The 25,593-nt window shown below is 37.8% G+C and overlaps 1 protein-coding gene across 1 annotated transcript in view; it reads right to left on the bottom strand.

Annotated features, from left to right (window-relative positions):
- LOC112404859 (uncharacterized protein C2orf73 homolog) overlaps positions 1 to 24,058 on the bottom strand; it is a 25,723-nt gene extending 1,665 nt beyond the window's left edge. The window contains exons 1-3 of the mRNA XM_024752989.1: positions 23,924 to 24,058; positions 20,039 to 20,249; positions 13,524 to 13,677 (exon numbers count right to left, since the gene is read on the bottom strand). Of these exons, the coding sequence (XP_024608757.1) occupies positions 13,524 to 13,677; positions 20,039 to 20,249; positions 23,924 to 23,949 (391 nt within the window). The 5' untranslated portion in view covers positions 23,950 to 24,058. The remainder of the gene's footprint in view (positions 1 to 13,523; positions 13,678 to 20,038; positions 20,250 to 23,923) is intronic.
- Positions 24,059 to 25,593: the final 1,535 nt, after the last annotated feature.

Genomic DNA, 25,593 nt, shown 5'->3' on the forward strand with positions numbered 1-25,593 from the left:
TAGATTCATAAAGCCCCCGGTCCCAAAAAAAAAAAAAAAAAAAAACCAAATTAGCCCCACAGGTGGAATTCCTAGTAATTTTAAAAACTAATAATAATGTAATAATGGTTTTTAAAAATCAACTGTTAGATCTGCTTCTTGCACATATACCAACCAAAGTGTTAGGAAAAGCATAAGTACAATTTATTTGTCAACTTATTTTTACTACTGAAAAGGCTTTGAGAAATTTATGCGTAAGTTGCTCCCTGCTAGCGCTGACAAATGAACTGGAAGATTCCAGGGCTACTGCACTTGAACACACAATTCTTTTCATTTCCCATTGACAAAGGCTCTGAAAATTTGTGAGAGTATTCTTTAAAAATCGCTTTTAAATAATCTTCCAATCTGTGTAATAGCTATATAGGGGTTCATTATATTGGTTTCTCTATGTTTAAAATTTTTAATAATTTTAAAAACTCACTTTAGTTTTGCTTTTAGCACACTACGTTATGTAAGGAGTCAGAGTAACACCCAGTTTAGTGACATAAAATTCTGTCAAGGAAAAAATTAAAAATTTCTCCCTTTTATAGAAAAATATGTACATAAGATAATATGTACACCTCCCATATCTATGGAGTGATAACAAGAAACTGATACAGTGGTTGTTGCAGGGGGGAGAGAATTAGCTGGGTGGAGGACAGAGGTGGAGAAGAGTGGATTCACTTTCACTCTTTTCCCTATTGTACCAATGGAATTTTGTACTGTATGCCTGTATTAACTATTAAAAAATAAAATTTAAATTGGAAAAACCATGACTTTAAAATTAGGGAGAATATATAAGAGGAAAAATATGTTAGTAAATTCACATTTATTAAGCATTCATGAATTTAATTCAATATTCAGACATTGATATAAACTAATTTTACTAGCTAGAATGATTACTCCAATATTTATATATTACATAATGTGAGATGGCAGTCTTTTCTAGCTAGCAGGGAAAAATGCTAATTGATAACGTTTCCTTGATTTCTAATTGAGATCAGATACTCAAAACTCATTTTCTACTTAATCATTACTTTTCTTTTAGGATTTGCTAGCACACAAAAGAGAGCAGGTGCCAAAGATTTAACATAAATTTGTGGACAACTATTTATGTTGAGAAATTCTAGCCATAAGTTATATTTTTCCACCAAATCAGAAAAGACTATCAGTTTTGGGGTGAACGCCATGGTCTGGCTCACAGAATGTTAGTGTTTCCAGGAACATAGTCTGATAACTCTGAATAAAATGAGGCAGCTCTAAATTTAGGCATTAATCAGGTGGGGTTAATGGAGTATCCAAAGCATGGGCTTTGGGATAAGATAGACGTGCTTTCAAATTCCAGCTCTACTGCATTTCCTAGTTGTGTCACTTTGGACAAATCACTTCACTTCAATGAGATTCAATTTCTTCTCCCTAAAATGGGAATAATAATAATTTGCTTTCAGAGCTGTGAGGATTAAAGACAATGTTTATAAAGTCTCTAGAATGCTGGGTCAAATTAGAAAGGGACTTCTAAGTTAGGCAAGGGGCAAGCTCTTTTGCATCCTGACAAAAGGGAAACCATGGAAGAGGAGAAGCATGAATGTGATGAACTATCAAAATACTGGGAGAAAACCAAAGGGTTTAGTAAACTGCTATGAAGGGTTGGTGGCAGCTTGGGCTGGAGGGTAGGGAGATCAGATGTAGACAGTAGAGAATAGGTTGGGAGAGCTTTTAAAATCTGCTCTTGACTTTCTCCCACATTGCTTTGGGAAGATCACTGTTTGCCTCAGGGCGGCAGAAACTGGCAGCAACGTCTAGCCATGTGTTGTCAACTTAGTAACATTGGAGCAGCACAGAAATCCTTCCAGGGTAAGGAGCTGATGAAAATGGATGCATGCAGCCCCTTGGGCATTTCCTTCTCCAGCACTGCCAGAGCAATTGTCAGTGCTGGTGGATTAAAAACATCAAGAGATTGCCTTCTCTTGGTGATGCCTCTTTTTAGGAGTTTAAAGGGGAAAGGAGTGGAGCCCTGAGTAGAGGATTGGTCTCAAATAGGGACAACAAATGGAGGTGGTCAAAACTGGTTTTGTCAGGCCTGACCCTCTCCAGCCTGACCTTCATCTTCTTTCCTTAAATTCATTGAGAGGTACACAAGCCAGACCCTGGTCTTTAGCCTTTGCCCACACAGGGCTGATAATTCCCCTTGGGGAATATGACCTAAGATAAACTAGAGAGACACTGTTAAAGAAAGACAATAAGATTTAAAACGTACACTATGTGAAGCAGAATTATTAGAACCTATGTACCAAGAATAAAATAAGCATAACAAATATACTCAAAGGTACAGGAGGTATTCTTAATATAAAGCAAGAATAAGAGGTCATAAAAAAGAATCATGTAAAATATTAGAAATAAAAATATAATAGTTGAAGTAGAAATGGTGAGATAAAAATAAGAGTTATGAACTAGAAAATCAGACTGAGAAGCTTTCCCAGAAGGAATCTGGAAAGGAGAAAGAAATAAAGATAGAAAAGCTAAGAGACATTGGTGGTAGAAATACCAACACTAGAATCCAGGAAACCTAGAAGAAGAAACAGAGAAAAGGAAATGTTTAAAGAAATAAAGATGATAAATACATAAGAATTAAAGAAAGCCCAAAGACCTCAGATTGAAAGGGCTCGCAGATTACCAAACAGGTAGCAGGGCCAGGAGTAAGATGAGGCAAGTGAGGCTCATGGGATGCAAAATGTAAGGAGGCACTTGCATGATCCTGGGAGTGAGTGCCTCCTTACAGTTTGCACCCTAGACCTCTCACTTGGCTCACTCTTCTCCCAGTCCTGTATGGTAGATAAGAAATAACTCACATGTAAGACACTTTATAGAGAAATTTAAGGTCATCTGAGACAAAGAAAAAATTCTAAATGTTTCAAAGAGGAGAGGTAGATTACTTACAAAGGAGTAAGAAGCAGATTTATATCAAATTTGACAACATTGGACACATAATAACTTATTAATATTTTTTAAGTATTAAAGGGAAAAAAACTTTAAGCCTGGAATTTTAATATTTTAATATCCAACCAAACTGTCATTTAACCATGAAGCCAAAATTAAAAAATATTGAGAGGCAAAGAAGGCCTCAGAATATTTCCCCATAAACAGACCACTTCAAAAAATTTCTAGAGGAAGAACTCAAATGAGAATAGAAATAAATCAAGGAGGGTGCCTAAGGTATATGGAAGAAAATAATAAAACGTTTTGCCTCCTTATAAAGACAATGACTAAAGAACAGAAAAATAAGTATTACACCTGTAATAACTCAGAACTAAAATTCTACTGTTTAACATATTAATGGAGATTCTGGTGAATATTATAAAAAATGAAAAAAGTAGTATAATGATTGCAAAGGAAAAGAAAAAGCTGTCATTATTTGTAGGTAATATAATTACCTGAGTAGAAAAACCACTAGAATCAATGAGAATAGGGCTTCCCTGGTGGCGCAGTGGTTGGGAGTCCGCCTGCTGATGCAGGGGACGCAGGTTCGTGCCCCGGTCCGGGAGGATCCCACGTGCCGTGGGGCGGCTGTGCCCGTGGGCTATGGCCACTGAGCCTGCGCGTCCAGAGCCTGTTGCTCCACAGCGGGAGAGGCCACAGGGTGAGAGGCCTGCGTACCGCAAAAAAAAAAAAAAAAAAAGAAATAAGGGTATAGCAAGGCAAGCAGATAAGTGTACAAAAATCAAAAGCATTTTGCTATGATAAAAATAACCTACTAGAAAACAAAAGGAAAAATAAGATACAGTCCCTGTAGGAATAAAACTATACAGTATAAAGTTTCTAGAAAGTAAGACTTCACAAGATCTCTATAGAGAAAATTTTTTAACTCAAAGACAAAAATTGAGCTGAATAGACTTTCCATTCCCTTAGATAGGATGGGATAGTATGTTACTGTAAAGGTGACAGTTTTTCCTAAATTAATCTATAATGTCAACACAACCCAATCAAAGTTCTAGCTGGATATTTTGAGAAATGTCATAAATTCCAAAATTGAAATGGAAAAATAAAGGTCCATAAATAGAGAGCTTAACTGTGAAAAGGAAGAGCAAAGAATGAGGAATTTCCCTATCAGATATTAAGACAAGCTAAAAATCTATATCATTAAAACATTTTAGTAATGATCCAAGGACTGAAAATTAACCTAAGGAATGTAACAGAGAGTTCAGAGACAGACTTATTCATATAGGGAACCCTAACATACAATTAAGGAGGTCTCCCAAGTTAATGACAGAAGTGTAGATTGTTTAGTAGGTGGTATCCAGAAAACTTGTTCACTGCATGGAGAAAAATGGAATAGGTTCCCTATTTAATACTGCACATAAAGCTGGGCTATAGAGTTAAATACATAATTATGGAAGGTAAAATGATAAAACCAAGAGAAGAAAATGTAGGAGAATAGTTTTGTGACCTAAGGGTAGGAAAACTCATCATAAATACCCAATGCACAAACCATAGGTGAAAACTTAATAAACTTGATTACATCAAAATTTATTTCTGTACACCATGAGCAAAGTTAACAGAGATGATAGGTTGGGAAAAAATATTTGTAGCATGAAAACTAAAAGGGATAGGACATCAGTGGGAATGGCAGAGTAAAAACCTCCAAAAAAACTGCTTCTCCATAAAAGCAATGAGAACATTGGCAAAAATAATCAAAATCAACTTTTTCAGAACTTTGGAAATTAACCAAAGGCTTGCAACAATCTGAGAAGCATTTATTCAAGAAAAATGGCTTAATCTCTGTAATAAAAGCAGGCCTTTGGCCCAGTTTTCATGCCCCTGTCCCCACCTTGTCATAAGCCTTGGAAACTAACAGCCCTGAATTTATGGTAAAAATCAGCAAGAAGCTTAGCAGCCACTGGAAAGAACCACTGTCTTTGGACCTTCCCACAAACATGAACTCAAAGAATTGTTATTTAACTTGGCTGGCAGTTCTTTGGAAACTCCATTCCTAGGGCTTGTCTTTATAGACAATGACTCAGCCTCTCTTAGTGTAAATAGCCTTTCCCCCAAAGGCATTTGTCAAAAACAATCAAGGGCAATTGTTTAACAGGGCAGCTGCCCTTAATGGCAATAATAGTTGGGGCAAACAATAAGCTGACCCAAACTAGAAACTTTTATGCCTCCTACCTGCTTAGAATCCAATGCCAGCAATTTCCCACACAGGAACCTATCCTTGGACAACACAGGTCATGTCCACCTACTATAAGGAAAACTTAAAGTATGATGAATTAAATTCTCTCGCTTTGTCTTTGTGAGAGAAATGCATAGAACAAAATCTCTATCATCATTAAAAGCCCTCTGTAATGATAACAAAAATGCCTCGCCATAAACTAGATTTAATACAAATAGTATATTGCATATTTTTCATATAGGGTAACAAATAAAGATTGGTCACAGGGTAACTTTTTTTCAAAACAAATACTTTAATACCTTACTAATATTCAAAACCAGTATTCTACCAACCAACACAGTTCTTCTAAAATAAATATTCAGTAAGTCTTTTAATTTGGGGAAGGTTTGGGACTAAATGTAGAGATGATAAAGCAAATACATTTAAATCTATAATTTGTTATGTAATACATCAGAAGAAAATTTGATCTGATAGTTTTCTAGTGTTGACAGTTTTAGGGAAATATTAAGTTTATAAAGAGTATTAAAATGTTTGACATATATGTATTTACTATATAGGTTTAATTTATTAGATTTACAAGAATTTTTTAATTGTTTGGGGAAGGTTTTTTTTAAATTTAATTTTATTTATAAAAAAAATTTTTTTTAAGGTATCAGGGTCTCATTAGCTCTTATTACAAGAATTTTTTAATTGTTTGGGAAGGTTTTGATGGTCAAAGTTCTACATTTTCCTTGTTAGGTATTTAAAGTGTTAAGAGGAAAACAGAATATAATTAAATTACCAAATGCAGTTTAAAATATTAATGGAATTTAATTGACTATGTTTGTAAATAAGTCATTGTTAAGGAGTATTTCATTTGTTCAAGCTGAGTTAATTAAACACCAAAGAACAAGTGAAACTTACTATTCTAATATTATACAATATTTAAAAATTAAGGGCTTAAAGAAATAGTTTTAAATTTATAATGTTAAAACTAGAATATTAATTTAACCATAAATAAATATCTCTTTCTGTATGCAAAGACCCCCATAGAACATAAAAAATCTTCTACTGAAACAAGTTACCTTCAAAGGATTAACAACTGGACTGCTTTCAGACCTGACATAACAATAGAATCCAGATGACAATGGAATAATACCTTCCTAGTGTAAAAGCTAAGTAACTATGAATCTAGAATTCTATACCCAGCTATACTTTCATCTATTAGTGAGGGCAATTTAAAGACCTTTTCAGACAAAGAAAAATGAAGAGTTGGCCATTCCTAAACTCTCATGGAAAGGACTATTTAAAGACATTGAAGTAAGGTGTTACACTGGTGACCCCAGAGAATCAGGCCTCCCAGTATTTGCATCCTTGTACAGTCCCCTTGTGAATGTGCACTGTCCTTGTGATTAGCTTCAACCAATAGGATGTGGCAGAAGCAATACTATGCCAGTTCCATCTACCCTGCTGGAGAAACCACACGCAGAGACCAAACGGAGAAGGACAGGCCCAATCATTCCAGTGTCCCAGCTGAGTTCAGTTCCCAGACGACCTACCAACTAAATTCAGTTGCTCAAGTGCTCACCAGCAAGAACGGCCAAAGAACTGCGCACCTGAGCTCAGCCCAGACTGCAGAATCATGAGCAAGTAAAATGATTGTTGTTTTAAGCAACTAAATGTTGGACTGACTTGTTATGCAGATAACAAACAGAAAGACTTCAGAAGGAAGTCAATTAAAATGAATCATCTTTTATATAGTGATCTAGAACCTCCCAGAATCTTGAAAATAATAACTTAAAAAAATATCTTCATGGGGACCAATAAAGGGGCAAGAAAGGTAATCTAAACTATTATAGAAAGAAATTCCTTACCCAGACATTATACCTATTAAAAGTAGACATAAAAAAAAAAAAGTAGACATAACTACCATGTTCATTTATGTAAATATATGTGATTTTTAAAGAAGCCCACAATAGTGAAGATCATCTAAGTGGGAAAACATCAAAGAAGATATTCAAGTTCTTAGTGGTTACTCTACTTAAGAATTCAAATTGGACCCAAAATAATTACTTAAAAGAAGCCTTGTTAGATGAGGCTTACAAAAAGTAAGCCAAAGTCTATGAAGAATGTTTGAAATTCACTCTCTGTTTCTTGGAAACTTCTAATTAAAATAGGAATTTTCCAAACAAGGATACACCAAACAAGTTGGTGTCTAGCCATCTATATTTTATCAACAAAGCCAGGATTTATTCAAACACACAACTTGTTCCTCATATTGATGCGGATTTAGCAGCTTTTGTTTTGAGAAATTTTCTTAACTTTTCATTTGTATCTACTTAAAAAACATTTATCAGTATTATTTTTCTATTAGAAACCCCATTCTTCTAAGTAGTATTTATTTTCATCTTACATAAACAGATTATTAATGTAAAAATAACAGTACAGATTTTCACAATACAGTGTAAAAGAGAAACTTGAATACAACTGTAGCAAGAAATCATTGTTATGTTATACCTTGATGCAAAAGAAGCAACACAAACTAAAACCTATTTTAGAAAAATATTTTTAGCACCGTATCTGAATTCACAATTTTAAAGAATGTTAAAATATCAAGTAATTGATAAACAGCCAAAGTTTTATTTAAGTATGAAACACCTCCCTTACCAATTAGATCAGCTTTTCCAATTTATAAAGTTTTATTATATAAAACCCAAAGTGAACACTCATTCTTACAGGGACTCAGATATCTATGATGGAGCATAGCCGTTTGTTGAACTGATAATGGATGGCAGCCAGGAAATTGTGTGGTGGTACAAGACATAAAGGGCACTTTCATTATCAGTACAAGATGACATTGCTGAAATGCCAAAAACCAGGCGTAATTAAGTGGGCTGATGGAACAGAATGACTATGAGATGACTTTTGCTATTAATGCATGTTTATATACACATTTTCTGTCTATATGCATATATGTATACACACATATATATATATATATACATTAAAAATCTGGCATATACAGACTAGTTTATATACTAGTTATAGTTTAAATGTTACATAAAATATTTTCTTTTAAATATCATTCTCATCTAGTACCCAAACACCATCTAAAATATGAATAAATTGCAGGTTTATATTGTGGTGTGTATATTAGTTAAAATTACATTATGACTTTAATCTGTTGAATAATATGTAATTATCATTAAACTAATCAATAAATATTTGTTGAGTCTGGGCATAGTGGTAGGACCTGGAATATAATAATGATTTTGGCAATGAGAAATACCAGTAAAAGAACAGACACAGAGAGAGAGAGGAAGAAGATAATACAATGATAGTAAAGAAATTAAAAGGGCTTAAAGCCTTAAGGAAAAAAGAGAACTAAATGCGAGCAAAGATATTAACAAATTTGGAAGCTGGAAAGCAGATGGATAAGTGGCAATTGAGTTGAGTAGAGTCCAGTAAACTGGAAGATAAGGGCTTGCGGAGGAGGAGGCGGGGTGAAAATCAAGCCAATTCATGCCACAGCCTTCCAGTGAGGCTCGGGAATTGGAGGCATCAGACGCTTCTGAGGCAGGGAGCATGGGAAGTGGTACAAGTCGAAGCTGTAAACTGAAGATTGTTTGAGAGACTCCCAGATTTTCTGTCCTCCACTCCAGGCAGAGGCTTGGAGGATTCCTCTAAGGGAAAATTGACAGACCTACAGACACTGATTATGGTTGTTCCCTTATGAAATGACCGGGCCCTGCCTGATCATCCTAGAACAAAGCCTATCTGTCTCATCTTCCACTACATCCCTTATTTGAACTAGAGAAGAAACAACTGCTCCTTATGAGAAAGTACTGAGACCTGACTGGTTAGTTAACAAAAAAGTCAGTTAAGGCAAAGAATCATAGAAAATTATGTAAACCATACTTATTTTCCTTTAACCAGTTCATTCACCAAAATTTTATTGAAGTGCAAAGGCATTTTCTTTGAGGAAGTGCCTGTTGGTTGGAATTCCACTTTATATTTCTTGCACAAACCACACGCCTAATGTGTCCTTTTCATTTTCCGTTTCTTTAGCACAGAATGGAAACTTAAGGATGCATTTGAAGGAAAATGAGTACAGCGTCTTTCAAGATTTAAAAAATTCCCTCTAGCTCTTCTTTTATAGTTATTTTACCCGTGCTTAATTAGCATTTTTAAAGTTAGTGATTAACCTTTTAGCAAGTCTTTGTAAAGTATTCAACTTTGAATGTTTTATAGAAACAACTGCTTTTTTTCTTACTCAGATTTTAATTTATAATATGTAATTAAGTTATAGAAGTACAGTAACAAGTACACAGGCATAAATTGGTTCTGAAACAAGCATGACTTTCAGAAAGTATTCTCTACCTCCTTGGTCTGAGTTATGTGCCCCTTCTCTAAATCCCCATGCCAAGCTATCAGGAGCAATAGGAGACTTAGGTAGATTTGGCAGGTCAAATAGGACCATGTAGACCATGGCAAAGAATTTGAAATTTACTCTACAAACGGTGAGAAGTAGCTAAAGCCTCCAAAGGGGAAGAGTGATGTCCTTCATGTTTTTAAAAGATCTGTCTGACGATGGTATGGAAAACATTATGGAGGAGGAAGAAAGGAAGCAGGGCAGCAGTGGCTTCACTGCATTGGTAAGATAATTTGGGATAGTATTTGGAGATAGAGGTGTCAAGGTGGATTGGCTGTAGAGGGTAGGGAGTTTTAGAATGACTTCTAGGTATCAAAACTTGAGCATCTGGGGGAATAGAAATGACATTAATTGAGATGGGGGGATAGGTTTGGATGGGTGAAATGAAATGGTCTATTCTAGCCATGTTAAGCTTGAAAAGGAGATTAGTTATCCAAGAAGAGATGTTAAGTACTTGGTTGGATATCAGGCTTGAAGCTCAGGAAAGAAGCCAGGGCTGGAGAAAGAAATTGGTAGTTGTATTAACTCCTTTGACTTCAGCCTTAATCTTCTATTCCGTGTTTCATCTATTTTGGGTAGTCTCTCTTGAGGACTCATATGTTAAATAGTGATATTAGCACCCTTCTCCTCTTTTACTTCCCATCTTCTGTCAACTGTATATTTATTTTTCTTCTTAAAGCTGATAACATAATTCTGATCTGTAACCATATTTAAATTTTCCATATTGTGTCTATAAAATAACGCTAAAAGTTAACTACTAAGTTGCACTTACAATACAATTATGTGAATTTTGTTCACTTAAGAGCCAAATGTTGTGCTAGGACTATATTTCTTTCTCAGTGGGTCCAATGCCCAGTGCCACTTGGGGAAGAAAAAGGTTCTAGTGTACCTGTCAAATAAATCCTCTTTTCTAGGTTAAAAATGATTTCCCCTGAGAACTTTGAAGACATTAACTCCACTGTGCTCGTCCATCCGTGTTGCTTGATTCCATATACTTATTCCTTAGGTGGTGACTTAGTTTTCTTTTAATGGAAACTTCTGGAATCTTCTCTTTATTGTTTTGCAATTTCATAATGATGTATAGGTGTATATCTTTTTTCCCTTCATACTTAGATACACTCAGTAGACCCTTTCAATGGCTCTTCTTTATGTTGGGAAACTATCTTCCTATTATTTTTCTAGAGGCTGTGTAGAGTACTGGTTATTTTTACAGGTACTAGAGTCAGACTAAGTTCAAACACCAATTATTTGCTGTGTAGCCTTGGGCAAATTATTTAAACTCTGTGCTTGCTTTCTCATCTGAAAAATGAAGAGTATTAATAGTATTACTATACTATTATATGCCAGAGGGTTGGTGTGGGAATTGAATGAGTAAACATTTAGAAAGTTCCATAAAGTACGTGGCAAATAGTATATGCTTAATAGATGTTATGTGTGGATATAATTATCTCGCCTTCATTTTTACTCTTTTCTGGAGCTCCAGAAAAGTTGGACCTCCAAGACTGATTCTCCATTTTGCTTTTATACTCTCATATTTTCTAAGGTTTTGTGTGTTGTTGTTTTATGTTCTGTGATATTTCCTTGATTTTATCCTCCAGACCTAAAAAAAATATAATTTGGCATAATTCTAATCTTTGGTTGTCCATTCATAAATTAAGAATAGGATAGGAGACCGGTTTGAAATACTAAAGTAACTAGTGTGGTAGTTGACATCTAGCTGAGACAATGGGCTCTAGCATTCTTAATGTTGGGAGAGGGTAGCGTGCTCATGACTGGAGCAGTTATTTAAGAAACAGACTTTCAAATAACCCTCTGATTCTCCCCTCCCCCGTTTCTGTTATGCTTTGTCTGCTGACTGAGCCTTCAGATACTTTTGTTTTTTTTCAGGCAGAATGGCTCTTCACTGCATCTCCTTCTGTATATTCTAGGCTATTGCTTCTTTGCTCTTTTTTTATCTGTCAACAGTCTTCCATTCCTTCTCAAAATCCAGAAAGCTCTCCCTTCCATTCTTTTCACCTTTATGGGTCCTTTATGGGTTGACTGCTTTGCTATCATTCAATAGGGTCTTGGGAGGCAGGGGATTTAGATGTTTGTGCTCAGTCTACCATCTTGAATCAGAATTGGAAACTTTATTACCTTTCTAAAAGAGACGCCATTGTTATAGACTATCTAATAGTTGGCCCTCCCTATTAACTACCACCCTTGAGGTAGAAATCATGTTAAATATGACCATTTTCTAATATCCTGACCTTCAATCTAGCTTCCCTTTGTATCCTTAACTAGACTGGCCAATCACAGAGGCCAGAAGGCTAAAACTGAGGGACTGTTGACGTCTAAAAGTAATCCTTTGCTGCCTACTGTCGTGTTCAGAAAATTTGATGTTTATCTCGTGAACTTTTGTGTGGGGTGAGAACAGAGCGGGTATTCAATAAATCCATTTTTGTTTGGACTTGATCCTGCACTTCTTTAAGACTTGCTAAAAATTCTACTCCTGCGGTAGAGATGAGTAATACTGGGTTAAGAAACAGATACAACTTGAATAAATGTGAAAGACCTAGATTATTATAATGACATTGTCAGGTAAAACAAATTTTAGATCTCAAAATGTATGAATACTGTATAGAACAGTATTTCCTAAATTATGTTTTGTGGGATACCAGTCATGTGAGATGATCTGAAAAAAGGTAAAGTTGTCAATATTGGGAAAACATAGCATTCTTTATCCCTCTTCTTGGAAATTCATTATGCTTATGCTTAGAATAAGGGTTTTAAGAGTTCTGTAGTTAAAAAAAAAAAAAACCACAAAACTGTTTAACTTTATAAATTCAGTTTTTCCAAAACTTATTTGACTTCCCCTGTTTTTTTGAGCAGTAGCTATAAACATCATAAAAACTAGTGCCCCTCATCAGAAAATCTACAAACAACAAATGCTGGAGAGGGTGTGGAGAAAAGGGAACCCTCTTCACTGTTGGTGGGAATGTAAATTGATACAGCCACTATGGAGAACAGTATAGAGGTTCCTTAAAAAACTAAAATTGAATTACCATATGACCCAGCAATCCCACTACTGGGCATATACCCAGAGAAAACCATAATTCAAAAAGACACATGTACCCCAATGTTCATTGCAGCACTGTTTACAATAGCCAGGTCATGGAAGCAACCTAAATGCCCATTGACAGACGAATGGATAAAGAAGATGTGGTAGATATATACAATGAAAGATTACTCAGCCATAAAAGGGAACGAAATTGGGTCATTTGTAGAGACGTGGATGGATCTAGAGACTGTCATACAGAGCGAAGTAAGTCAGAAAGAGAAAAACAAATACTGTATATTAACACATATATGTGGAACCTAGAAAAATGGCACAGATGAACCGGTTTGCAGGGCAGAAATAGAGACACAGATGTAGAGAACAAATGTATGGACACCAAGCGGGGAAAGCGGGGTGGTGGTGGTGGTGGGATGAACTGGGAGATTGGGATTGACATGTATACACTAATATGTATAAAATAGATAACTAATAATAACCTGTATAAAAAAATAAATAAAATTCAAAAACAAACAACAAAAACCAGCGCCCCTCCATGCACACTTTGAAAAATACTGCTCTATAGTGTTGCCTAACAGTTATAATTTTTAAAGTTTGCTGGCAGTAATGAGCAGAATGCTACTAAATTTCTGACTTGGAAGCTGGTGTTATCAATGAACATTACAATTTTTATTACGTTGTATTAAACATATTTGGAGCTAAGTTATCCACTAGGAAGGGATAAGGAACAAACTTGTCAAGGGCTGCACTTGCTGCATGTATATTTTCAACTCCTGTAAAGGACTAATTTTCCCAGGAGGTGCAAGCACGTATAATACATCTTAATTTGATAGCAGTAACCTGAGACAGTGGAGAACTGCTAACCTTACCTATTCCATAAGAAGGCTTTTGCAACTTGCTGTATTTGACTGGAGAAACAAATGGACATGTTGGTTTTTTAAAGTCACTCCTCTGGGTGCTCTTAGTGTCATAAGGTGGTTGGAAGGGATTTTCCATTCCTTTACCATGTGACCACCAGTCACCCTTCATGGAAAAGAAAAATGGAAACACAAAATTGGATACTGTAGGACATTTTCATTTTCATGTGTTTGATGATCAGTAATTTGATTCAACAAGTTATTGGATTTTCTAGTACTAAAATAGAGTTCTGAAATCTAGGACTAAATATATTTTCATAAAGACTGTATTTCCTAAGAGGCACCTAAAAATGTATTATCATATAATTTTAGCTAAAATACAGATGCTAATTTCTTTTTTTTTTTTGTGGTACGCGGGCCTCTCACAGTTGTGGCCTCTCCCGTCGCGGAGCACAGGCTCCGTACACGCAGGCTCAGCGGCCATGGCTCACGGGCCCAGCCGCTCCGCGGCATCTGGGATCTTCCCGGCCGGGGCACGAACCCGCATCCCCTGCATTGGCAGGCAGACTCTCAACCACTGCACCACCAGGGAAGCCCCAGATGCTAATTTCTTAAACTACCTTCTATCAACAGATGGAATGGTAAAAATCAACAAAATAGTTATGTTTCTATGTTTTGTACTACCATCTATATATATATATATATGCATATATACACACGTATGCATATAGTAAACATGATTTAATCTAAAACTTATATTCTATACTTTTCATTATGGCAATACAAATAATGTATTGTCATCTAAGATGGTGGTTTTCAAAGTTTTTAGTCCATGACCCACACCATGAAATACATTTTATGTCATGCAAGAGTACCCACTGCATACATATACATAAAACGAGAGGTTTCACAAAACAATACTTATTCTTACTACATGCAGTGCACTTGGCTATTTTTCTATTATATTACTTTTCTATTTCATCTCATAATGCTGGTTGCAGTCCACATTTATTTATAACTCACTAATGATTCAGTTTGAGAAACTTTGTTCTAAGCAGAAATGTCTCCAACGTTACTGAATTTCTGATAATAAAACCTGAACTAAGTATGCAGGAAATGAAGACTCTTCATTAGCACGTTTGATCTCTTAGAAGTTCAGAAAGCAGTGAGGTGAATTGTTACTCAACTTAGTACTGACTAAAAAAATTTTTTTAATCTGGTTGATCAGGTAGAAGAGAACCTTGGGAAAAGGGAACTTGACACCTCAGAGTCCTTGGATCTTAGAGAATGAAAGTAACCTTGGGTATGTTCCAACACCTACCTGGGGCTTTAAGGGAAGAGATCAACCTTTTAAAAGATCAACTGTGATTGCATTGTCAGAGACTTTAAAATATGATTCAAAGTGGATAAATATGAGATTCTAATAAGTTAAATTCTGAAAATACAATTGAAGCTACATTGATATAAAAAGAAGGAGGCATCTAAAGAAACTTGTGTGGCTACATAGGCAGTTAGCTTTCAAATGAGCTTAGTTTTCAAGGAGACAGGTGTGTGTACAAGTGGTGCACAAAATCAGATTCAAAGGAGAAACACTTGAATGGAGTCAGCTTGTCAGGAGACTGTCAAGAAGCTTAGAAGAGATTCATGAAATATACCAAGCAGCAAAAATCGGGTGTTCTGTGGGAAAAAATTCTGTTGCAGCAAGAAATCAAGGAAAGGCTTAGAATTTGGAGAAGAGTACCCTCCTTAGAGCTGAAAGTCAGAGCTATTCAACTTTAGGTTCTTCATTAAGGGAAGTTATCTTCAAACTGAAAAAGATGGGATGGACATGAACCAAAGAGAGCACTAAGCCCTGCACAGATGAAGACAGAGTCAGAACTCACTTTGCAACTGGAAATGAGAGCCAGTTTCCAGGCCAGTGACAGCCTGTAACCAGGGATAAAAATGAATGTTTGCAGAAATCAAAGAAATGTAGGAAGTGGGGAATTTTGGAGAGCAGGAAAGATCAGCCAATGCCTCATTTTTCAGAATGGACTTAAAGGTGAATTACATCTACTTGATGTAGATCCTAGGAATTCTAGAACATATCACTACACAGATGGTGTCTTCTCACTCTCTGGCTCAAAATAGTCACGTCTTACTGTTGTCAGAGTGCCTGCTTCTTGCAGCTCTTTCCTACTCTGTGATTGCCACGGTGCTTATTATGCTCCAAGGTCTAGGCCTTTTCTCACTTATTCTCATCACAATTCTGTGAAGTGGGTACACCCACTGTACAGATGAGAAAACTGCTGGGAGATAAAGTAACTTCCCCAAGGTATATCACTAACAGGTAGCAGAGCCGCCTCAATTCAGCCCGTCATTTGTCTGTGCATGCCTCTGATTTCTGTGCTACATTGCTATAGGAAATCTGCTGTGGAAGGCAAAGCCAGATAAACACAAATTTATTTAAATTATTTCAAAAATAAAAATAAAGAGGCTCTAAGTAAATATCCTGAGAAATCCTCTATGACAAGGTTTTAAGGCGTACTCTTTATATCTTCTTCTGTTGATGTGAAACTTATTTTGCTAACATCCAAGTTACTGGAGAAGTGACTCTGGAATAAGTGAACCACGATGTCTGGCAGACTTCAGTTTTTTTCTTAAACAAGAGTGTAGTGCAAAAGCTACCTTAAAGCAGAGATAATTCACCTTTCAAGAAGACTGGAATTTAGAATTTTACCAAAATGGTCTCTTTGGTTTCACAAATACGTATAAAGGAAACAATGAGCAGTTTTTTCTGAAGTGTGATTGATGACTTCAAGACCCTTATAGTCGGTGAGTGTTCTGATTAGTGTTGTCAGTTGGATGAATCTTCACTTCAGGAGAATGAAATGCTACAGTTCAAAAACTGTTGTGTTTATCTTTTTTATTTCTGGATAGTCTGCCCTATGCCTGAGAAGTCTGGTTCCTTCCTGGAAGGGAGTGTGTATGCACCCAGGCACACGTGCATGCCTTTTTGGTCCAAGCATTTGCTCAGAGAGATTATAAGACAAAAGGTAAAGGCAGAGGCTTATTTTTTTCCTTCACCGCACACTGAAGAGAAAGACTAAGAATAAAAATGTACTGCTCTGTGTACCATCACTTACATTGGATTGAGAGGTGCATGTGGAAGTATTTATGATTAAATAAACCAAACCGGGAAAGGTCCTCTATGTTATTGCTTTGCCTAGGTTTTGGGGGTCAGACCACATCTTGCAGATTGTAGAGGGGGTTCTGCCTACAGAAAGAGTTGTTCCCAAAACTTTGCACCCAGAGAGAGGATGAAGTCCTCCCTTCCAGGCCAAAGCCTGTCTCTTTTCCTGCTGCAGGATGACCGTCACTGGGGCTCCATGGTAGGGAGGTGCCTGGTGATTCCTGATGACAAGGCTCCCTATAACCCCGGCTGCTGGAAGGCCTAAGAGCCATTGTGCTGTGGGCCCCTTAGTCACATTTGGAAACCACCGTGAGGCACTCTCTGTTACACTTCTGTCAGCCCTTTGCCTTCAGAAATGCACCATTTACTTCCATTCTTTGGGAAACTAAGGGAGAATCCTAGGGGAAATGTAGTAAAAAGTAAGTGGGGTATCCTGGAGGGACCAGTTAAGAGAATATAAGAGGTGGTGTGCCAAGCTCTATGGCGCCCTGGCCAAGATGGCTACTGCTGCTTGTGGTGGTGTAGTGATCTGTGGACATCAAATTATACTTTATGGATTCCTAGGGAAATCTGGACTTCTGACAACACCTTACACATAGAGTATCATATTTTTTTAATGGAGCTCAGTGGCTTTAAAAAATTTGCTGTGTTATAGCAAACACTAGAGTTACACTGTATCTACGTTCCTCTATGTTTTGTTGTGGACCAGAAAGAATGCTGAAAAATACCTCTTTTTAAGCAATTCATAATAACAATTCACAATAACAGTTATTCCTGCACTGTGTTCTGTGGAACACTGGTTCTGCAGCATATTAATAGGTGTTATATAAAAGAGGTTTCCATAGTTAAAGAAATTTGATAAATACTGAGTTAAACAAGTTAAACAAGTTTACCACAGGATTTCTCAAGAACCTTTATCTACTAATGTGAATTGTGAAGCTCTGAGAAGGGTGTATAAAAATACAGGTTTTGCAAAACATATGTGACTTCGGAACTTTATTTTATTGAGCACATTGGCAAGGACTAGTGCTCCAAAAAAATACATTTTGGAAAATACCCAGTATAATCTTTTTTGAAATATCAATATTTACTAATATTTAAAAACACAAAGACAACCAAATTAGTTTTCATTGGAAATAACTGAGCTAAAGCTCCTTTTTACTTCTTTTAGCACCACCAATTTTATGTCCCTATGTAGAACTGTATAATTGATTATTTCACTTAAAAATCTTGTAAATAAATAAAACCGACCAATCTGGTATTCTAAAGGTATTATCTTAGCAAAATACATAAGACAACAGATATATGTCAATTGAAATATTTAGGCAACTTTATTTTCTTTACTTTTATTTTAAAGCCAGTATTACTATAAGCCAGTTAATTTTTTTAAACCAAGCTAACCTTTAAAAAGAAAACTGTCATCTTAAGTAAAAGAACAAAGTTTACAAATATGTGAAATGAGCATTCTTTATTACTCCTTGGGTACTTGGAAATGAGTACATTTAAGGGTTTTTTGTTGTTGTTGGAGGGGGTAGGTTTAGTTTTGTTTAAGTATGTTCATTCCCTTCACTCCACGCCCAATGTGAACACTTAGCTCTGTGATGCATCTTTGGTCTTTGTACCTCCTTGTTCAGCCCTCCTTGTTCAGCCACTGTGAACCTCTCTTACCTATCCTCTTACTTCATTTCAAACTCACTTTCACCACCTGTTTAAGGTCTTTGACTCATGGAGCTTTGAGCACTAATAAAGATTCTACTGCTGCTATCACCCAGTCTTGTTGATAGAGCAAGCTACTAACGCTTCTGTACATTTATTTTTTTCAAGACACCTACAAAGTAGGAACAAGAGAAAATTAGATTTATTTTAAAATTTCTTTATGTTTCATATTTCTCTTCTCAAACCAGCTTCTTTTCCTTATGGGGTTCAGGATGGGTTAACAGTTTGGTTTAAACTTGGCCTTGAACTAGAGCTCAGGAGAGTCATTCATTAACTTTTGCAAGAATTATGAGGACTTCACTAACCTGGATTTCTGTACCACATTTATTTCCCCCAGAGGCATGTTCTATCAATATCTTTTAAATGCTCAATAATTATTTGTTTATAAAACAAAAGAGCCTTAAAACTGCCCTTGTAAGGGTTTACTACATGATATTAAAGCATATTTGACTACAGGAATTTCTGCCCCCAAAAGCTCTCATATTCACACACAGGGCCATGGTGTGCTGTTTCATGACAAGAACAGTTGATGTTATCAGTGTAAAGAGAGCGCACGAAAAGCAATCTCCATTTAAATGTTGAGTTAAATCACAACTACACCTAACCTTACATGGCAAAAGGGACTTTGCAGCTGTGATTAAGGATCTTGCTAAGGAGAGATTATCCCAGATTCTCTTCTTCTGAGGACCCCAATATAATAACAAGGGTCCTTAGAAGAAGGAGGCAGGGAAGTCGGTCATAGATTTGAAGACAGTATGTTGCTGGCTTTGAAGAAGGGGCCATGAGCCAAGGCAGGCAACCTCTAGAAGGCGGAAAAGGCAAGGAAATGGATTCTTCTTTAGAGCCTCCAGAAGGAACCAGCTCTCCCAATAGACAATGAGATTGATTATGTACTTTAGAGCTTCAGAACTGTTGAGAATAAGTTAGTGTTGCTTTAAGCCAGTGTTTAAGTTTGTGGTAATTTGTAACAGCAAGACAGGAAATTAATACAATAAATTATACGTCAACGAACCTGATTCTAAAAAAAAGAATGGAATATATTTAATATGATAGTGAATAAAAGTGTGACTTGTCTAAACCAACAGTCCTGGATCAGAAACATGACTGTGACATTTGCTTACTATGTAATCTCAGGTATGTTAATTTACTATATTAGAGCATGTTATCATCTAAACTATTTGCAATAATACCTCCTAGAAGTTGTGCAGATTAAAGGATATAACTTATACAGAACACTTAGCTCATTCCTAGCACTTCATACACTTTCAATAAATGGTAGCTATTTTATAGAAAGTATCTGAATTACGGAGTATCATGGGAAATTTTTATATTATTTGTCACAAATACAATATTAGAGATTTCTTCAATAACCCCTCCTACCCACAAGCACCGCTGAGTGACTATAATCTGACCCGATCTAGAAAAACAATTATTTGGATTCCTTCCCTATATATATATATATAGTTTGTATGCAAAATTATCAGTAAGGATAGTTCCAGGTTACTGCTTTTAACTATTGGATTATAGTAAATATTAGTCTGAGATCTGTCACATCCTTTAAGTAGTCTGTGACAAAATTATCCTGCAAAACACTTCTGAATCTAAATCTATATTTGTAAATAATGAACATCAATCCAACCTGATCATCTGGCTCGTTTTGGGGATCTATGTAGGGAACTGGTTCATTGCATGTTCTTACATTTGTGTTAATGAATTTAGCATAATATACATGTCCTTTCCCAACACATGGTTTTGAATGTTGAATACTTTTTCTAGGCTTTTTTTCATGTTTCGTTTCTTCTTTTTTTTCAGTTACATACAGTATACCAGCATCTTCTATTTCATGCTGTCTGAAAAACAGAATTAAATAGTATATCATTTATCCAATGAGCATTTCAGTGCTGAGTCATAATTACATAAAATTAGATTTAAATATATTTCAAGTGTCAAGACAATTTAGGCTTTATTAATAACTATTAGGGGCTGGTGCAATTAAAATTTGGGAGGGTATCCTGTCATTCGAAATTATATAAAAGATAAAGAGATTTGTGTTAATAGTGATTATTTATTACCATATACCAATGTAGTGTACAGATTCATTTGCTTGGAGTTAAGAAAGAGTAGTGATTTAATCATTCTTACAAATTACGTTTACAGTATTTATTCATGTGCCTAAGTTACATGCTAATCTTAACTCATCTTCTTTAAGAGTTAGTTACCTAGGGGCTTTCCTGGTGGCGCAGTGGTTGAGAGTCCGCCTGCCGATGCAGGGGACGTGGGTTCATGCGGTCCGGGAGGATCCCACATGCCGCGGAGCGGCTGGGCCCGTGAGCGATGGCCGCTGAGCCTGCGCGTCCGGAGCCTGTGCTCCACAACGGGAGAGGCCACAGCAGTGAGAGGCCCGCGTACCGCAAAAAAAGAGTTAGTTACCTAGTATATTTAGCTATATGGACAAGGATAACTAATTTTAAAGGCTCACCTGGCAAACTTATAAAAGCTACCAAAAGAGCACTATTATTTATCTTTTCAGGAAAAGACCACTGTGCAGACATCAGAATAGCTAATTCAATTTCATAATTTTTTGCTTCTAATAACTACCCTGGAAGAAAAATAAAAATTATTGAAATTTTTAAATGTTAAAAAATATTTTAAAAGGAATAGTTTATAAATTTTTTCTCCTTTTAAATAAGGAGTAACAGGAGTATTTTAAAATTTTGCGTACTTGAAAAGTAAAGGAAGGTAAGAACAAAATATTTGAATTTAGATTTTTTTACATAGACATTTAAAAAATCAAAGCCCTGACCCATGGAAGGTGAGTGAATAAGATTCGAAATTTATAGAGAAAGTGATTAGTTCTTTTTAGCCTTGTCCATGGCCCTACCTTACTTCAGACTAAAGCAGGTCCATCTCTTCTACCCCATGTCTTTTTTTTCAATTAAAAGCCTCCAGTGGCTTTCCACTGCAATTTACGATAAAACACTTCCTCCTTATCGCAGTTCTGAGGCCCTGTGTGGCCGTGCTCCAGCTAATCTCTTCAACCACTCAAGCCTCTCTCCCTTCCCTTCTCCAGCCAGCCTGCCTACTCGCAGTTCCTGGAACAGCCAGTCTCCTCTCCCCTCAGGGCATCTGCTCTTCCCCAGCTCCCTGAACAGCTGGTTCATTACCATTTAGGTCTCAGCTGAAGTCATCTCCTCAGAAACTTTTCCTAGATTTCCCCCTCCCCACTCCATGTTTTCTCTATTTTAGTACTTTGTTCATTTCTTTCATTCTACAATTTATCATTTATGTACCTACTTTTTGTTTTCGTGTTCTAGTCAGCACTACAAATAATCCTGTACAAGCCAGTAAGTTCCATTAAGGTGACAATCGGGTTTCATTCATCATTATGTACCCAACATCCGGACAATTGTCCTGATTGTTGCAGGTAAACAGATTGGCATTATACTATTTACACATTCCTGGTGAATCTGCTGGACTAGTTTTTCACTCTGGCTTTGCGTTAGCTGTACACACCCAAGCCTCATCCAAAACACACACGACATTCAGTACCCTTGTATTCCAGTTCTCTGCATCCCAGCAGAAGTTGCTCTCTGCAAAGGATTTGGAAAAAATGATTACTGGTAAAGTGTAAATTACTTTGAAGGTTTTTCTGTTATCTTTCCAGAGATGAATTTATTTAAAGGCCTTAATTGATTTATCACTGTAGACTTCTGGCATCAGTTTTTTTCCATCTGCTTCTCATAGTTGTAACCCAACAATAAATTTGTACTAGAATCAGGCCTTAAGGAAAGGACCGTAGCTATTTGTTCACATACTGATGCATTCATGTGATGAAGGATTTGTGGTGTGAGTGGCTACAAATTGACTCATAAATGTGAAATGTAGGGTTCTGTAGTAATCTCTTACTAGAAGGAAAGCAGTTAAAAATACTAATGGGCTCTGAAATAAGTCAGACCTGGGTTGCAATCCCAGCTCTGCCATTTACTCTCTGAGCCTTGGTTTCCAATCCTTTGCATGATAAGGACAATAATACCTATTGTGAGACATGTGAGAATAACATTAAATAATTCATTCTTTCAATAAATATTTATTGAGCTATGTGTCCAGTGCTGTTTGAGGCACTGAGGATAGAGGAGTAACAAAAGAAACAGAGCCTTACATTCCAGTGGGGTAAGGCAGTTGAGAAATAAAAAGTAAAATATATAGTTTGTTAGATGGTGTTAAGTAATAAGGACAAAATTAAAGCAGGGCATAGGGGAAAGAAGTGCATGTATATGGAAGGTAGGTGGCATTTTTAGATAAGGTGGAGGCTGAGTTATGAAGGTGGCAACTGAAAAAAGACAGGAAAGAGGGGAGAGAGGTAAGTGGATATCTAAGGAAGCACATTCCAGCAGAGGGACGTGTAAATGCCGAAGCTTGGAAGCAGAAGCACCTGACCTCAGGACGGTGCTTCTCCAAGCGTAGTTCCTGGAGTAGCAGCCCTGGCATCAGTTGTCAGCTTGTCAGAAATATATATTCACAGGTCCCATTCCCAACCTACTAAATAATCTCTGGGGCAGGTTTCCAGGAAACTTTTAACCAGCTCTCTAGGTGATTCTCATGTATGTTAAAATTTGAGAACCACTGTTTTAGTGACAAAAACACAGGTTTGGAAGCACATACCCCTGGCTCCACACCATAACAAGCTGTAACAAGCTGCTTGATTTAATAGTTCTCAAAATTTAGGGTACATCAGAGTCACCTGGAGGTCTTGTTAAAACTCAATTATCATGCGCTTCTTCTAGAGTTTCTGATTTGGTACGTCTGTGGAGGGGAGCCCGTGAGAACTGCATTTCAAATAAGCACCCAGGTGATGCTGATGCTGTTCTGAGGACCACACTTTGAAAACCACTGCAGATGGCTCAGGGAGGCCTCAGTGCTGGAGGAGAGGGAGGCAAGGAGCAGACAGGGCCGAGTAAGGCAAAGGCGCACATTGTGTAGGCCCCACTGGCCGCTGTAGGAGCCTTAGCTTTTCCTCTGCAGTGGCCAAGGGAGAACGTGATCTAACTTTATGTTGTAAAATGACCACTCAGAAGACTGCATTGAGGAGGCTGCAGAGGGGCGAGGGGAGCAGCGAAGACTTCTGCAGTATACAGGTAAGAGACGCTGGTCCTTGGGCCAGGGTGGTAATGACGGTGGAAGTGATGAATCGTGGTGGATTCTGGATATATTTTAAAGGTAAAGCCTACAGAATTTGCTAATAAATTACATGTGGGGTGTGAGAAGTAGTGGATAATTCAAGATGACGTCAAGAATTTTAGGCCAAGCTATGCATGTAAAGTGCCTGATACATAGTAGGTGCCCAGTAAACAGTGCGTTTTAAAAAGTATTATTGCGCTCAATACTTGAAATGAGAGGTAGGAAGGGGATTGGCAGAGGAAAAGCCCTGATGGCCCGAAGACTCACCCTTCCGATCTCACTTAACCCTCCAAGTAGGAAAACATTTTTCGGAAGGGGAAATAGAAAAACAAACCCCAGCACTTACGGCTGCCTTTCCTCCTTTCTCTCCATGGGCTCCTACGGCCTGCCACGAGGCAATGAGGAGCCTCACGGGAAGACCAGGGAGTAAGCCCCGACAAGAAAGGGGCGCGCGGAGAACCGCGGCAGTGACTTGTGCGTTGCTAAGCGACAGCGGACTGGGCACTAGGCCTCGGAAAGCGTCTTGGGGGGGGGGGGGGGAGGGCAGGACCCGGAGCGCGCAGGCGCAGTAACCCGGTCGGGTCCACAGCGAGCGCGCGCGGCTGGCGGGGCGTGGGTGGCAGACAGGGTCTATTTGCCGGACCTGCCCAAGGCTCTACACCCTGCGTTTGAACTTGTCCTTCCCGTATCCGGCCGGGCTGGGTATTTATCAGGGCCCACTGGATCCTTCGGGATCAGCAAGGGGCGATTCCGGAGCCTCCTCCGCGGCCTTGGCTCTGGTGCCAGGGGCTGAGCTGCTCACATCCCTGCCTCGCCAGCCCTCCAGAGCCCCGCAGGACGCCGCCCCGGCTTAGCCCACGTTTGCCGGAGCTGGCTCCAGAAGGGCGGGCAGGCAGGAGAGAAACTTGTTTTCCCATGAGCCATTAAATACTGTGCAAGTCATCATTTGCTGCTCCTGGGCTGCTTAGTCTTTGCATGAGAAAGCTTGGCTGTCGCTGTTCTCCACGATTTCTGACACATCCTCTTTCCCCAGCCTGGGAGCAAGCCTTAAAATAAAACAAGGGAACACTCATCTCCTACAAGTGAGGCTCCCTGCGGTGTGCGCATCTGCTCCAGCCTGAGCGGGGTTCAGAGTTGGGTAGAGGGGACTGAAGGCTATGGCAGCAGGTTGGAGCTTGTACGTGGAGCACTTCTCCAAAAAGAGCAAGCTCCTGGGAAAAGCAGATGATGACTTGTGTCCACCTTCTGGCCCTGGAATTTCTTACCTCATTTCACCATTGCTTCCCAATTTCCACTGCCAGAGCCAAATGTCTTTGGCATCTGTTATGGTAACTCATGCATCTCCCTGGATAATGGGAAAAGAAAGTTCCTTCTTGAATTGAATTCTGTTATGTATTGGGCTATGCACGTGCATATGTTTTGTAACCTAGGGTCAGTCTTAACATGTGTTTACATTTACCTGGAAAAATGGGGGAGAGCAGAGGTTGGTCCTAGGATTCATTGTACATAAGTAAGCTTAAGTCCCATGAGGAAGAAGAGTATATGAATAGAAGTTTGATAACTAGGTATCAAACCTAGACACCTGAGGGTGGACCTTGTTGGTAAAAAGACTGGAGTGTGTGTGAATATGTGGTTATGTGTATGTGTTCTTGGGAGTAAGGAGTGGCTAGGTAAATAAATATGGGGAGAGTGAGTTGAAACCAAAGGCAGGGCATTAACATTAATGAGCTCCTTCTTGGGAGCCAGGCATTTGCTCTGCAGTGTATTCAATGCCTCCTACTTATCTGGTTTTATCCTAACCATCAAACTGTGATTAGGAGCATAGGCCTCCGGGGCAGTCAGTGTTTGAATCCTGATTCCACCACTAAGTAGCTGGTTCAGCAGGGCAAATGTTCTAACTTCTCTGAGCCTCAATTTCTTCATCCACAAAATGGAGGAAAGAATACCTGAGGTTGTGCAAGGTGTAGATGATGTAACACAGGTAGAGAGAGGACTGCCAAACATGTAGTAAGTCCT

The sequence above is a fragment of the Neophocaena asiaeorientalis genome, unplaced genomic scaffold (genome assembly GCF_003031525.2).
Source record: "Neophocaena asiaeorientalis asiaeorientalis breed wild unplaced genomic scaffold, Neophocaena_asiaeorientalis_V1.1 scaffold100, whole genome shotgun sequence".
Lineage (NCBI taxonomy): Eukaryota > Metazoa > Chordata > Mammalia > Artiodactyla > Phocoenidae > Neophocaena > Neophocaena asiaeorientalis.